The 17,367-nt window shown below is 42.7% G+C and overlaps 1 protein-coding gene across 1 annotated transcript; it reads left to right on the forward strand.

The window, feature by feature from the left end:
* Positions 1–4,513: 4,513 nt before the first annotated feature.
* Positions 4,514–8,647, forward strand: T265_00555 (hypothetical protein; the record flags this gene model as incomplete). The annotated part of the gene is made up of 4 exons (XM_009164359.1): positions 4,514–4,753; positions 5,790–5,885; positions 6,322–6,448; positions 8,073–8,647. 4 exons carry the CDS (start codon positions 4,514–4,516, stop codon positions 8,645–8,647), a joined length of 1,038 nt encoding a protein of 345 aa, XP_009162623.1.
* Between the last annotated feature and the right edge of the window lie 8,720 nt (positions 8,648–17,367).

Genomic DNA, 17,367 nt, shown 5'->3' on the forward strand with positions numbered 1-17,367 from the left:
TTATTCCGTGCGCCTCACTCATACTAGCAAAATCTACGTATGTCTAACAGCGACTGTTCCTGTCAGAGTATCATTTTGCACATAACATACGCTAGAAAGTCTGCTTATACGGTAACGAAGCACCAGTATTGAACACTGATATTATGCTGTCAGTGATGATGATGATGATGATGATGATGATGATGATGATGGATGATGAGATGATGATGATGATGATGACGGCGACGACGACAAAATGCCAGAACTGCCCGATCTTAAGCTGTCTGGGAAATGACAAGAAATGCATCAAAAATTATACAACAGATCCAGGCACCAAATAACCCTCGGGCAGTTCGAGTCATGCAAACGCTATTACCACAAGTTGCAGAGATAGTTTGTGGCAACAGAAGTAACAAATGCTTAGGGTCCTTAGGTTTGAGGTAGTACAACGATACGTGGAGGCTTAGCGAGAAATTACAGCCCCTGTATACTGTATCACACCCATTGCTAGGGGATTTCACGGACATCCGGGCTTTCTAGAAGCCACGAAAATGGGTAAAATTTAAAGTAACTATCTTTCATGCATGGTCAGTCAGTTGTTGTTTGGATTTAGTTCCAGAATGAGTAGTGTATTAAAGTAAACTTGACCTTGTCGGTGGATTGGTGGAATATACCACCGTAGCAAACCACCCAATGATTACACTTAATCCATTCAGTTATGGTGCAGGGCAAGCAAACCATCCTAAACAGTTATAAATGGTCATTTCCAAACGATGAATTGTGAGTTTATGGTAGCAAACGCCAAACACAAGTAGGATACTTGAAACTATTTAACCCTTCATTGAGGAAGAATCCCAGTTTTGTTGCATTCCTAGTAGGGCTGTTGCATCTAGTTGTTTGATGTAGACTAAAGAAACCTGAAACCCAGCGCATCTTTACCGGGTGTATTCAGGGGGTTTACCTGGTGGCATTTGGATAATAACGTGAGGCTCCGTAGGTTTCGTACCGTTTCTGTTTGCCCTACAAATTTCACCCTCCCTCTCTCTTGTACTCCCCCTTCTCTCAAAGATTATGAAAGGGGTTGATACTTGTGTTCTCACTTGAGACGAACCGTGAGACAGCTCACACAATAATGCACGCTCAGTTCCTGCCAAGGTGTTAACCAGTCACCGTTCTATCCGCTTTCTTTTCTCACCTGATAACAATCGCTGCTTGTCATTGATGACGTGATCCAAACGTGGTACGAAACTAACGTGATAAATCACGATATGAAGGACCAAGCGTGATAACTATACCCCTTATGTTACTTCCAAAGCAGTGGATTTCGCAGATTAATCAGTTACGGAGACTCAATTTTTACTCGTGTTTATGACGAGTGGTTTATACAGTGGCCACTGAAATGCAATATACTTTCAAGCAAACCACAGAACCGGTTTAATTTATATAAAAAGATAGGTCTCATTTTTTTCAGAGGGGTTTGGTAAACAATCGGTGGATTGTTTACCAAACCATTCTGAAACGATGACTTCCCAATCGGTCCCAAACATTTTCCAAAAGATAGGTTTCAGTTGCTGACAATGCAGATAGACATTTCTCAGGACAACCCGCCAGTCGTCAGTTCGCAAATAAGGTATGGCTGATCCAACTACATTTGACATGTCTCAATCAGACAATGAATACCGAATATGGATTTATGATGCTTCGCTTAACTGTGGTAACTGTAAAACAATAAGACGGACGACTGATGAAGAAGGAACGGTTGATGTTTTGAACCAGTACGAAGGAAACTGGTGAAGACGTAATATGGGAAGACCAAATCTAGTCCCACTCTCACCACGAATCTCTTGCACTTCATAATGCACTTGAGCTAAAAGATAGACGGTTACAGACTTTTCTTGGGCAGAAGTTGCTACACCCAGTAAATTCAATGAGAGAAGGCAGGGCATCTGTATTAGTCGTGTAGCACTGACCATACTGAGACAGTGTGAGTAAAGTGAGAGAAGTTGCTGTACCAAAGAATCATATGGACCTAAAGGTTGCGAGAAAACTTCTCCCACCCACCTCAAGGAATACATGTTGCTGCGTGAGTGTGAACAATACCACGAGGATTAAAATGGTGAAGTAGCAAGTCGCTGAGCTTGCCATATTATCATTCCTATGCCATTAGTGCTCACGAAAAGACGCATTCATAAAGTAGTTGAGGGAAGTGTCTGGTCATTTTAATTGCACTGGAAACTTAGGAAACGTACGGACGGACCAAATGGATAACTTCAATCTCTCCCAAGGAGCCGCTACCAAAATGTACTTCAGTGGTCCAAGCAGGAAGGAAACCGCTGTTTCAGCATCCTCAAAAATACGCGAAATCCAAGTGACTAAATAAATGGAATGGTGTATCCTGAGGGAATAATTATGACACATAATGAGAGGCAGAAATGACAAACGGTAGCCTATTCTAAAAGGGAGGATCACACTCCTGTTTCTCTCTTATTCGAAACTCATCAGCATTACTGCCACCACTTACTATGCGGGCTGAGGGCCTAATCGCTGCTCTCAAGTCTGTACCGGATACACCAGAACAATGTTCAATATTACTCACCCGGTATAACCTGATAGGTAAGTGCTACTCGGTAGGTACTACCGGGTTAGTACTACCAGGAAAGTTACTAACCTGTTCGAGGAAACAGGCTAACTAGGTGTAACATGCGGGATCAGCCATGTTCACCTGACCAAACATGATAGTTCGGAGGTGTCTAGTGTGTTCCGGTGCTGATGGATTCTAACATGGGCGCAAATTAAACCGAATGCTTAATGTTCGGTGTAGCGTAACCAGGCTAGTCGTGACAGGGCATGAGGAGGACCGTTCAAAGGAGACTAATCTGAATATAATTTCAACAGGCCTCACAACTACCATTAAAGAAATCTAATAAATGTGAAGTATTTCGTGCTTTTTCAGCTGCTCACACGTTGAGGCGGTATCTAGTTTGACATTTGAGAGTAACTGTGTTGAGATATACGTCAAAACAAAGGCTGTTCGATTTTGGGACCACGCTCGGACTCATCTATGCCAGAAACCTATTCATCATTTGAGTACAGCGTATAATCACCCTGACTTGAAATAGGGAGAGTGACACCAAATAATGTTATTCCCATTAAACATGCACTTTGCCGACACCTTTCGGGGCGATTTTCGACGCTGAAGTAAGGGGTCCGTGTTTCTAAAAAAAATGGAAATCCTTTTACACATGTCTTTAGTATATGAGTGTTGATAGTAAAATTTAAAATGATGTTTGAGCTGAATTTTTTATACATGTTAGTAACGTGCCTCCCTGCTACATAAGCTCATTCACTTTCTAATCCGGTACCAACCAAAACAACTGTGGTGGTCAACTAGATGGTGGCAAATTTAGGTCCATTTCGCCATGTGACGTGCGCTGTGTATCCTTTTGGCTGATCGACCAGCCCTGTTCTTTGACGCCTTACTGGTTGTACCTGATGTGCATACATTCCACCCCGCAATCGGTTCCTTTTCTGTACTGATTGTTGTACAAAAGTATGTCGGGCGCTGAGGCAACTTCGCCGCATTCGGCTTTCTTCTATAGACTACGCAAATCAGAACATCGTGCAGCAAACTATTTTGTCTGTCGGATGCAGTCCCAAAACCTAAACAGAAAAGACAAACGGAAAACGAAGCACATTAATATGGTATCATCTCCTGTGATGTCAACCTTGTAGGTTCCAGTTATTGGTTGGCTAGTTCAGTTCAATTACGTGGATTAGTTTTAGCAAAAAACAATAATTTTCTAGCTCCAAAATTTGTTAAAACTATCGACAGGGCAATAAATATTAACTCTAGAGCTTCAGGAACATACCTCACTCTTGCTTCCAAACAACTGATCCTCTCCAATGAGCAAACCTGATGAAACAAGAACAAAATACGCAAGTGTATGTGCGGTAAAGATAGGGCCATTCCTGGAAGGTGCAGGTACACAAAGGGGTCTTCTTTGGACTCACTAAAGGGGTTAGACGGGTGGTCACGTGACCTTCTTATTACCAGCTTCTGACACCGATCACACGGGCACTGAATGGTTCGCACTCGTTTCTATAATGAAAGCCTTTCAAAACCGTTATCATTACGTTGGGAATGTACGGCTTGAATCTGTTTTAGCCTATTACAGCCCGTTCCCGAGTTTCACAAATTGCTTGTCGTTTAAGTGGGCGAGTAAAACCAGAACTTAGACCTTCGTCACCTTGGCAGCAGCAGCAGTAGCAGTAGTTTTCTTCCACTGTTCCAGTCGTTCCCCTGCTCCCCTTTTCGCCCACCAACGAACTCCTGAAACATGTCTGTCACACTAGATTTAGCAGCATGTGCCGTTGACACCCCTTCCCTTTGATGGAAAGCTGATTGGTCCAGCATCTTAACGCCTGTTCACGTGCTTTCCGTGATTGGTCACCCAAATTCATCCACGAGGCTGCCGTCTGTCTACTGTATAAGAGCAAGGCCACGCGGAATTCTCGCCACGCGTCAAACATAACCATGATCACCACAACCCAATTTCAAAGCAGCTGCTCACCTGCGAACCCCACTCAAACACTACGTCCGACTTGTCCTCCTGTGACTTTGAACTTAATCCGCAACGTTGGTACCCCTCTTAGAATACCTGCAGTGTACGCTACATCAACACCGACAATCGCCCCACCTCGGTGCGCAACTGGAAAACCCAGAAGAGGTCGGCGCTCTTTATTGCCGCCAGAACAACGAGAGCAAACCCGTCGGGTAAGCGTTGATTTTTCACAACAGTGTAGGCTACAAGAAAGTGCAAGGCTATTCAATCATTATTGCGTTTGATGTCAAACACTCATTTGCCTATTGAAATGGCGTTAACGGGCGATTCAGCTGTGTATGCTAAAAAAAGACCGCATGCCACTACAGTTGGAGTGACATTTCATATATCCGGGTATTGTCTAACTGTGACGCACTTATACGGTTGATGAAAGCTGTTTAAGAGCCCAGTTCGCATATATCTAAAATAGGTGTTCAGGTACAAAATAAGACCGATGGGAATTCAGGAGCTAGAACTAACTGATGAGCCTCAAGAGAGAGGAGACGTGTGGTGGGTTCTCCAGTAGTCCTTATCAGACTTAGGCTTGCTGTTATATTGAAAAAAGTTCCAAATGTGTCCACTGATCATGTATAACAGTTAACAAACATATGTTCTACTTTTCCCCAACAGGTCGGTACTCGTTCAGCGTATAGACCAATGCCATAAAATGGTGAAGTCATTCCTCCTTCTGAAATGGAAGCAACCCACCAATTTACGGCATTGTTTTGAGTGTCGTAAGAGCAGTTATACTTAGCAGTTATACTTCTATGCTTATTATACTTGGATGATAATTTTATTGTACCGGGCCATCTGAGCCACAGCTAACGAATGGTGTACGATGTGAACACATCTTTCTTCATTAGTTTGCACCAGACAAGTTTCATCTGAAATATCTGTCCTGAATACTTGACATTCCTTCCCTCAAGTTTAATTCATTCGACGCAACTCTGTGAGATGTACACAACTTCACTCGTCAAAGGTAATGTGTGGCTTAACTCAAGATTTCCCAAGGTTAACTTGAATTGTATCGCATTGTACGATATGACAGGTGGAGTGTTTTAGAATCGCTTACCCATAGTGGTAGATTTCCAGGAAAATTAATAAAACTTGTTTTTCATTGTAAATAATGCTGTAGACTCTAGCCATGATTTTATGGCAATTTCTAGCACATAATCATATCTCGTATTTGTGCATGGTCTTTTCCTCTAGCTGAAAAAACAAAATATGGAACGCCGTCGACGTGCCTGCATATCAGACAAAATAAATGCCTTGCACAACCTCGCACTGAGCATTGTCGGACTAGACGTAAGTTCCGTGGCATTTTATTCACGCTATACATCTAGCCCCCGTACTCGTATTAGTCAGTTGCCATGACACTGTTAACTCTATCCAATGCACTTTACGTGTGGTACGATGCAGCAACAAGAGCACTCAAACCCTTGTGAGAGCTCGTTCCCATCCCACTAGGTGGTAAGCCGACTGTAACCAGGGCTGATCACATGACGTGACGTGAGTCCTATCCGTCGATGAGCTGGGACAATTGGGGCGCCAAAGCTTGCTACGCTCTGGTTGCCCTCGTGACCAGGGTACCGGAAACACGCACCGTACCAGACACCATTTGAGCGCGTGAAACCGAAATCGGGGACAGTTGGTTTTGTTGGCATATGGCCAAAGGGATTTAGTCGAATTAGGCAGCTGTCATTACACTAACCAGAATTTTGTATTGTTTCTATCTTTCCAGGTCGACCAACAGACGCAAGTTCAATCTCAGCAACTAAACCAACAACATAGATTGGAAAAGGCCGACATTTTAACTACATGTTACAAGGTCTTCGAAGGAATCGCGAAAATTGCAAATGAAAAACCAGGTGAGGTGTAGTTTGTACGCCTTCATCACATGAAAAACTACAAAACCACTCTCGTATTCTCGCTTGGTTAAGGTCTGGTTCAAGGAATTAGTTGACCCGTCCGCCTGATGCATTGAGAATAATGGTAGACGATAGATGGATGTATGGTGATAACCATGCTACATAAACCTTGTTGGAACACAGCCGACAGCAACTCATACCAGGCGGACAGAATGCCATAGGTGAGAACAACGCTGACACTAATATACAGTTCGTTGAATGGTTATGCCAGTCGACATTTTGCCAGAGTGAATTTCAAACTCAGTAGTATTAGAAGTTCGATACAATCCGATGGCAAACCTATCGGCTTTTAATTAGTTTCTATTTTTTTCTTTGGTTTGTGTGATCCGCAGACCATTGAAAAACAGTAAGCCCTACGATGGTTTCCACCCCAATAAGGTCATTCACATGGGAGGTCCACAGCATTATTCGCCGCCAGTCACCATTCCGTGTTTGATATTTCTGAAAAAAGAAGTTTCACCCATATAGGAAGCCAAACATATTCTCGCTTTGCTGGATACCAATGAAAATTGCTTGGAATTATTTCAGAGTAAGGTGTGGAGATTCGGTAACATTCAGTAGAGATTTCATCCTCTCACTGAAGCCAGTCTATGCTGAAAAACTGAGAAACACTGTAAAGCTGTTCCATGCTTGTTGGAAATCATCAGCAGTGCGCGTCTCAAGAAACTCAGAGAGTTCCGAACCCGCGGCCGTCTGACCAGTGGTTGAACACTCAACCGCTTGGCCATGAGTGGCTTATCAACAGTCTAATTAGCTCTCATTTCGACAGGACATGGCGCCACTCATCCAACAATAACGGGAACCACATCACGTGGTCACGTATTGACTGGCTCCGATTGATGCCTTCTCAGAATGATCTTTCACAAATCCAGTAAGATTACCCTTCCTTTGAGCTGCTTATTGCTTAGAATTAAATAACACATTGTTTTACTCTTTGCTTTATCTCAACCCTCAGTGAACAGTGACCACCTTCGTCGTGGAACTTCCAAATAGACACGACGCCAAACTAATCCAACCTACCCAATCTAACCAGTCCTACCAGAACATAAGCCAAAAGCTTTACTGGTACTCCTGATCTACATTGTCTCGGAGGGCATATAATAGTTAGTTTCTCATTTGCAGCATACTTTATAAGGTGTAATAGATGAAAAGTGATATCAAATTAGGTCAGTTCACCTCAAGGAAGGGAAAAACGACGGGACAATCCTAGAATTAAGCAGTATGGGACGACTATCCGAAATCCACAGGTAATCCATCACCGGTTCAAGGCTGGTCAGGTAGGCGTAGTTCCCGGAAGCTGACACAATCTCTGACTTTAACAGCAATTCCTTGAGTTTTTACTTCAGAGCTCATGTGCGCCATGATACCTCTGTAGCTACTGACTCGATGGAGTCCCCCGTGTTTTGAAAAATACCGTTATACTTTCACATAATGTACAACACACAGGATTCCTCAAGGTTATTTGCGACTATGTTTTGGGAATTTGTTTTATGCACTAGCGATTTTCACCTGTTTTCCTCCTAACAAACAGCTTTGTCAGTGATATGTTTCCTTTTCATCATAGAACTTCAGATGCGTTTGCGTCAACTCCGCTTCAAAGATCGCCATCACCAACCAACGGACAATGTTTGTTCGTTCCCCGATGAATCCACTCAGAGCAGCGCATGTTCCGGTGGTATAGTGAGTGTAGTATCTGCACCCGATGGTTCAAAACGAATCAATTCAAGAGTCAAAGAAACTCCTTATCGATTTTCTCGTATCCTTCCTGGGAACACATCCGAAATGAATAAGCCACCGACTACTATCCTCATGGCTGGAAAACCACATTATCGCAAGAGTTCTAGCACGGTCGACAGTGGGATCTACAGTTCACTAGATGAGAGTATACGTAGTGAATGCAGTGAAAGACTGTCTTCACCAGCGCCACGCAACTGTCTACAAGCACAGCAACCTAGAGTCCGTTTATCCATATCACTTACTCCCCATATAAGCCCGCTGCGAAACTGGACGGTTATTCCCGAAGGTGGTGCATCCTCAAAACGCAAGATTCACGAGTCAGTCGCTTCTTCATCCAATCCAGTTCATCGATCAGAATCTACACGAACATCGCCCGATTCTGTTTGGAGACCCTATTTGTGAAAAACACGTTCAACTTTGCCGGGGTTTACATATCACTTTTCTATTGAACCGTCACAGATTTTGATCAGATTAAAAAGTCCTATTTCTTACTGATATTGTTCGAACTGTTGGTATTTTATGGAAGTGTGACTTAGGCCCTTGTTGGGCAGTCAAATGGAGCTTGGGTGGGTGTAGGACGCGACTGGGGTACCGGTGTTACTCTCGTGTGTCATGAATCCGACGCTTACCTTCAACTATGGTTCTAAAATCAGTGTCGGTAATTGTTGTGGAGTGAAATTTCGATTTTTATGATTTTACCGATAAAATAAGCAACTTTCAGTGTGTCGATGAAAATTGGCTGCGTCAGACTTCTCGTGAATACAAGAAAAGAAAGAGGAGTTGCATCGCGTGTCAGAACCAGTTAGCCCTGGATAGGGCTCTCATTTAGGGTGGCATTCACCGACCCTTACAAAAAAGGGATCAGAGTTGGGGAGTTAGGTTTCTAGCCCGTTACTGGATGGGCACAATTTATGCGGCCATGTGAATGAGGATGATTTACCTTCACCAAGCTACTTTCAGCCACCCGTAGCTGGACGGTAGTGCTAAAACTCTTATCTGAAAGCTTGAGGGTTTAGATTCCCCGAAAGTTTCGTGAGATTTATACCGCTTATGACTCCAAACGGGAATGAAACAGTTGTAAGTTTTTACTTTACATCTGGACACAGGTAGATTTAAGATTCCTAGCTAGCAAGTGTGGTAGCGTCTTCTTATGAAGAACCTGCACCGGGGCACAAAAAATGACCCCAGCAGATAGGTTGTATGTATGGGGTTAGTGTTCCATATTACAATGCTAGCAAGTCTTGACCCTAACGAAATTGACATAAGGAACAAATGGGTCACGCTGTGAGTATCATTCAGTTCCATGTGGTAAACATGCATCAGTAACTACTGCGCTGGTCGTGAACACTATCCATGTAGGGACTAGCAGGTGTGTGAGTTAGTCAACCATCGAGTGTCACCTCGGTTTTTATATAGGAGGAAATCGGAGGTGGAAACAGTGTTCTAATCATCTCACCATTGTCATAATAGTTTAGCTTAGGCCAGAAGTGTGTAATAAGACCTGATGGACTCTCTTGCTTGTGTTGATGCTTAGGGTGAGGTTCCTACTCACCTCCAACGTATGCTAAGGGCGAAAGTTGCGAAAAATTTCCTTCAGATAGTCATTGGTAGGGTTCAGGATATTTCCACAGAACCCCGGAATATGACGGTAGATTAGTGCAACTTTGTGGGTAATGTTTTCCGGAAATAGTCCGTCAGGAAGAACTGCCGTATAGATTGTACCATGAAGTTGTGGACGTAGCTGCCACATAGCATTTCCGTACTCGTCCTAGGATAGGCCGGTTCCTAATCGATTCATTTTATTCATCGAGCATCGACTGATTGACTTTCAGTTAGATTCGTTCAATCTTCTATCAATCATCCAGTCTAGCTCCTCTAAAGTAGGGATTAAAACAATCGCTTCAGATCTGAGGTGTTTTTTAATGAAGCTGCAAATCCTGACACTTTAGCGTTTCTACTGGCTGCTTCCGCAGTTTCTCTGCAGTTTTTCTGCAGTTTCTGTTTATCGAATGCTTTCTTTCATTGTGAAAAGTTAGTCATCGCAATGTGTTGGTCATAGTTTCACCTTTGTTCAGCTCTGCGTGCCAAGAGTGGCGAAAGTTACTGGAAGATGAGAAACGCTAGCAGATGTATGTCAGTGCATTTCAGTTGACAAACTGACGGACCCGATGCTGATAAACTTCAAGCACATGCAAATTCAAACTTGTTAAATCAACATAGCAACACTACTCATGTGTGACTGCGAAAGAAAAGACACGTTGGTGAATACACGTCGTTAAGTAATCGCGAAAAGATGGCGTGTACAAGTTTGTGTAGACACGCGTCGCCTTCGAAGCTGGGCTAGTTGTGCATCATTGTCCGGCATGATAGCACGCTATTTCTGTCTTGTCGTCTCACGAGAGTCCCTTCAATTGAGACTTTTAAAACAGATCCAAAGATAACCAGGCTATCCTATGGAAAGCTGATCAGGAAGTTTTTGAACTCTTTTGGACCATGATTACATCCCTCAGAGGAGGCGCTCTGGTGGGAATATTCCATGAAACGATGTTAGACTAAGAGACCACCAGTACATAGGGTAGATTCCAAGACAAGTCAGACAAATCAGAATAAGTCAAGGCTGGAAGATTTTGGTTTGGAGGCGCGGAGATATGAGTAACTGAATCGTTATTGGCTGTCAACAACCGGATACAAGATAAAGCATGTCGAATGCTGATTGCGTGTCCGGACTAGCGGTAAAAGAGAGGATCAACCTTCCGTAAATATCCAACAAGGGGTCCAACAGCTACATATATCGTCTATTATGTTTGGAATCCGCCAAGCCACTCCGCTACGATATTTGAAATATCGCGATACATGTATATTTGTAATGTACTACTCATAAGGTTGCTGAAAATCGATCGACAGTCCGCAACCGGTTTCGCCCTTCCAGTTCGGGTTCATCAGGTAGGCGCAGTCACCGGGTTTCCGTCAAACTTATGTTCTACTTGAAACCAAATTGCACGAAATTAGCGAATATACACTCATCTGCAAACTAATTTGGTTATTTCGAGAGACTGACCTGGAACCCAGCTGAATCTCTCGTTTATGATGTTCTCAGGCAATTGAATGTCGATGGATTTTCAGCAACCTTATGAGTAGTACATTACAAATATACATGTATCGCGATATTTCAAATATCGTAGCGGAGTGGCTTGGCGGATTCCAAACATAATAGACGATATATGTAGCTGTTGGACCCCTTGTTGGATATTTACGGAAGGTTGATCCTCTCTTTTACCGCTAGTCCGGACACGCAATCAGCATTCGACATGCTTTATCTTGTATCCGGTTGTTGACAGCCAATAACGATTCAGTTACTCATATCTCCGCGCCTCCAAACCAAAATCTTCCAGCCTTGACTTATTCTGATTTGTCTGACTTGTCTTGGAATCTACCCTATGTACTGAAATTCGGTTCATTTTAGCCAAGAAACCGTCCTAATTCGACACCTAGCTGTCGTCACTCCCTTGTAAGCTGGGGAGCATTTCTGCAGCTCAAGAGAGGGTAAGCTTGTGCACCGAACTGTACAGAATAATTTATGCAATGTAGGTGTAGCCGACCGGTAGTACTTTGGAGCTACCTACGTAGGATTTGTCAACCCAGATCTATGGAACGAAGGTTAAAAATCGCGGACAAGTAATCAGGTTCTAGTACAGAGTATCGACGGGTATGAAATAGTCCCAGTTACTCCACCAATCTAGGTGCATCGTTCTCACCTGATAACATGTGCAATCAAGACCACCATTTTGTCAATACACAAAGAAGGAGTTGAGACCAGCGAGCTGGAATTAAGTTAAGCATTATCCTACTAAACGCTGAAAAGTGACAGAATTTTGTTATAGTTAGTAGGACAGTGAAAACATACGTTGCGGATACCTCACATTGTAACAACCATTGCATGTTCTTTCAGGTTCGAGGACCACAGTACACAAAACATAGCTACTACACTATTCACTTTTCGCGGTCCTCCAACGTGGTTTGCACCTTCCTGCCTTATCAGTGCGGCAAATAACCACTTGATGCACTCAGTAAACTTGAGACAACCTACAATGTGCCTCACTGGTGTGATCGTATTGCTCATCCGCTCACAGCAACTACAATGAACAGATTGGATAGTCGTGCACCTTCGCACACTATACGATCACCGAAGATGTAGAAGTCCGAAAGGTTGAGTGCCTCGGGTTTCGTCGACTCAGGTGCATCTGCCCATATCCAGTTTGAAAAAAACATGGACCACTATCCCTGTCAAACTGAAAATTAAACCGCGTATATTGGTTATAGAATATGTACATACTGCGAAATTATCACAGTATTACCATCAGACAGAATACCGCTGAGGTTGATTTCCCTGAGGAGATCACCACTGAGACGTTGATAGCATTTTATCGACATTAACCGTAATTTCGTGGTCAGGTACAACACTCAGCAAGCTGCAAGGATCATGGTTAATAGTTGATTGCCCGATGTCAACCACCGTTAGGATCACCCTTAAGCTTGTTTATTGAACCAAATCTCCTCTGAATCTTCCCGATCTAACAAGTTCACTTGGATGGAATACCCTCTACTTTTCCACAATAGCTCACCAGTCCTGGTCCCCATATGTCACCGGCACCATCTAACAAACACTATAATGGGAATACCATCATAAGTTATTTACCAAACTTTTCTTACGTCAATCTTTCGTTGGACGCAGCTGAGTTCACGGTTAGACACCCCTTACATAACACATTCCACGTTCTGTCTATAAAGCCTAACAACTAATTTGAATACAGTTATAATAATTGCCTCCTAAATCACTAAGTGAACAGAAGCGACTAACTACTAACTATCTGTGTAGTGAATTGATAAAATCCACATAAGTATGTGTCATTAGGGACGATGAATGAACCTGCGGAACACACTTTGGAGATCATGCCTGAGAGGAAGGTGCGATCCACATAGCTGAGTGATGAGTATAGGCAAAATGAACAAAGACCATACATCGATAAACCAAACAATCCAACAAGCATCTCTGCCAAAAAGGGAGAATATGGATTCTCCTGATGAGTAGCCTGTGATCATGGAGAGAGAATATCAAATACTGGTCTACCAGGAACGTGTTGGGTAGCCTCAAGAATAATCACCCCCTATAATGAAGGATCTCACTTGGAGCTTGACGTAGGTTCTAGAAGTCAGCTGAGATAGCAGTTTAAAGACGTTGAGTCAAAGATGTTGGACAGTCTAAGAAGCAATGGTAGATACAATATAGCATTACCCTGTGTTTGGTTTAATCTCAACGAAAAGGAAACTTCGCCCAACTGCTGGATTTGCATGATAAGGGCATTCATAATCTCCTGTTAACCCGGCTAACCTGGTCTAAGAAAACACCGTGCGTCTGTTTCAGACACAGGAGATCAAATCTTTGACCTCTGTGTATGTACGTTGTCAATGGACACATGTACGCGTGAAGCGTGCTCGTCACCACAACCTGCTGGTAGAATTGCACTCGATAGGCCATTAAATTTGTGTGACCGTGCGGACCTCTTAGTCTAATTGACGCAGTGCACCATCAAGCGACTTGTTTAAAATTAACTTGTCACTGTTCTTTTGAAGTTCCGCAGATGTGAAGTTCACGTTGAAAATCTGTTGTTCACAACCTATAAGCTTTAAATTTGCCCCGGTCACACGCTCTTTCCATGTTTTGAAGGTCTGATGTCAAGGTGGAGTGGTAGTACATGACTGAACAGGTGAAAAATAAAAGGGGTGAACGTCAGAGTTATATCGCTCTATCAGTATTTTCACATTCCACAGGATGCTTCAGAGATGAATCACCATAAATGATTTGCAGTGTGTCATACGCACGAGTAGTGATTACAAAATGGTTCTGCCGAGGGATGGAAAGAAATTCGCTTGCCACAAATTTTTACACAGTTCTCCTCCCTTGCGAAAGCAACCCAGGGAGAAGCTCTCTTAGAAGTGGTCACTTTGGATAGGTCTTTTCACGTGTTCTTCTGTCAAGAAAGTACCTCCACCAGATGGTCGTAATTTTTCACAGTTTCGATAATGAAATGCTCTTACTCAATTCCGCTAATGTTCGCTTTTGCTGTCGACCAGCGTGTTGAATCTTCTCTCTATGTTTTATCGGTAACCGTCCATGAGAAACAGGATTTACCAAATATACCTATTTAGTAGCAAAACTGCGCGAATGCTTTGAGAACAAATCGTAGGAAAGAGTCGATCATTCAGAGACTCCTTATGTCTCTTATATGTGCTCAAAGTACAGTCTAAACAGCGGTCTACAGTACGCCATGTTTTAGAACGGATCAGGAAAGCCTGCACCAGCAACAAAAGAATTCTGGAGCGTACTAAAGCCTATGTCGATTGGTTTTTAAAACTGACTACGAAGAGGCATGATGTAATTGGCGGAACAAACGAGGACGACGTGACCCGGATGCACTTCTAATTTGCTTCGTACGCTAGCTCACATCCTGCCACTCATGGGTCATGTGCATGAATTACTCAGCCAGCCAGACATTACAATCGTGCAATATTCCATGTCCATTTGTTTGAATTGTTGAAATGATGAGGGGGTGTTCTTATACCATCAGTTGAAAGTGAATATTCGAACAATACAGTAAAGAAAAAGTAAAAGCCCATGAAGGTATACCAAATATTCTCATCATTTTCACAAACCTATCTTGATGGTCCATATTCCCATAACTACGATTGGCCCACTCCGATATTCAAGTAATTAGCTTGCCAGAATTGCTGGAAACTTTATTTACACTGTGAACGCATAGGTAGTTACGTGGAGTACAAATTCGGTAAGCCACAATTCGACACTTTGCTATTCTTTTCAGTCTAGTTGACTCGTACATACCTGGGCCTATATTAGGGTGTGTCAGAAAAAGAGCAGGGCAAACTTTACACAGGAACACTTTTACAACATACTTAGCAAACGCCGATACAGTGGTCTAACACATAAGCTGTGTCAACGGTGAGAACAGGTATTTGACAGATGATTCGGGAGACAGCGGTATTTTGTCGCATATTTGAATCCCGGTAAATTAGAGGGATAACGAGAGTTACTGTTCCCTAAGAAGCTCAACACGGAGGTATCGTCTTTGTCGCCACGATCAACCCGACTGCCAAGCTCATGGAACAAGCCAACAACTAGGTAGCCAAGTCAGCTGTGTAGTATGTTAGAAGCCTGCACGAATAAAATTCTTAATGTCACAATGAAGTGAGTCGAAGTACATTAGTCTATTATTCAGGATAATCCGCCTAACGACCTAGCACATCTCCGTTGTTCCCCATCGTGTTTAAAAGTTAATTGAAAGTGGTTTGATGTGTGCTGTAATCGCCTCCTTAGAAAAGAAACCAGGCTTATGTCATAGCGGTACTTTAAGTGACAGTTATTGATTTTGACTGGTGGGCTTACCGGCAATTCGTGATAGGGAAATCAAGGGTGGAAGGATGATGAATCTTTTTTTCATTTTTGCAGCTGGTTTATTTGGCAAGTTGCCCCTGAAGTAAATGGAGGTTAACATGTCCATATAGCAATATGCTGTATGGTCAGTCGTTACATACAGAAAGGGTTGGGTTTGATGAGCCCAAGATGGTTGTAACTTTGTTAATCCAACAGTTGAACGTCCTCTAGTCGCTCATATGAAGGATTAACACATTAAAAGTGATTCTTTGTCCACGCCCGTCTTATCTTGAATATGCATTCATACATAATGGGATCAGTGCTGACAGATGCAGATATAAATTCTGAAAGACAACAACTGACCCAAAGGGGCGCTTGACACTTTTACAACAGCATGGTCTATTGAAAAATTCCCATCCAATTCTGACCCTTAGTTCGGTTAAATCCTGTGAGAACAATCGACCACGACCCAATCCATTGACCGTTTCACACTTCGCTGATTCGATATGAAACGTATCTGTCGCTGATCCTTACAATCAAGGAAAACCTGGGAACGCTTTTCGAGTAGACAATGATTCAACAGTTCATGTAGGCTTTACAGAGATGGTGATCTCTGAACCAAGTGAGGATGGCTATGGTTAGGGTTGCTAGCCTCCATAGATTTTTGTTCAGATGTGACTTCTAAAAGGTTGGGTTATATCCATAACCTGTTCTGTGTCAACTGGCCATATATTCATTCGGAATAAAAACAGAGCATGCTCCTATTACAGATTCGAATGCCTCGTCACATCACTACGCCGCCCCGTCCCCAACTTCACAACACATGGTGCAAAAACGGTCGTATTCAGAGAAATAACCCACTGAAGTGTCCTGGATATATAACAATCCAGATATAAGGTAAAACGTCAGTGTTTTGATACCGTGGTATGATACTAGCTGCCCCATAATCAGGCTTTGCTTCAATTGTCTTGATTATCGATCCCACCGTGAAACTGGACAACCATGTGTCTTTGTTCTGGACAGCCCAATACTATAATGGAGCAATTATTAATCTGATGGACAAGTTTTCTAATATGTCGCAGAAAATTTATGGACGTTTCTTACGAAGTGACAATTCCAAAATATCTTCCAAGTGGGTTTCAAATACTTGACGTAATATACTACTTTTAAGGGCGGTGAAAACTCTTTGACAGCTCATTATGAATAATTTATTATGTCAAGAAAGTATGTTGCGATATATCAAAACATCGTAGCAGATGAGACAGGAAGTGTTGTTTGTGTAACAGTGATTTGAAGGGCATCATAGAAAACAGATTCAGTTTGATTTACTTGACTCTGTCGTTAATACAAATCTGATTTGTAAACGAGTTTCACACCCGTTTTTGCCGAAGCGTTCATTTGGACATAATCGGACTCACATCACGCTTAGATATCTATAAGAAACCATTAATATCGGGCGGCTTAAACGCAAACGAACACATTAAACGCCTTAAAGAATGCATTTGTAGCAATTCAAATCAAGTCCTTAGCTGTTTTATGTACCTGAAAGCAATTTTTCAGCATCCGCCGACAAAAGTTATGATTAAACTTTATCAACAATGCATATCATCTTAGACCGCAAGCTGAGCTGCGGATTTAACATGTTAGGCTATAGTGTGTGTGAACACTGCTCAGT

Source organism: Opisthorchis viverrini (assembly GCF_000715545.1).
Source record: "Opisthorchis viverrini unplaced genomic scaffold opera_v5_5, whole genome shotgun sequence".
NCBI lineage: Eukaryota > Metazoa > Platyhelminthes > Trematoda > Opisthorchiida > Opisthorchiidae > Opisthorchis > Opisthorchis viverrini.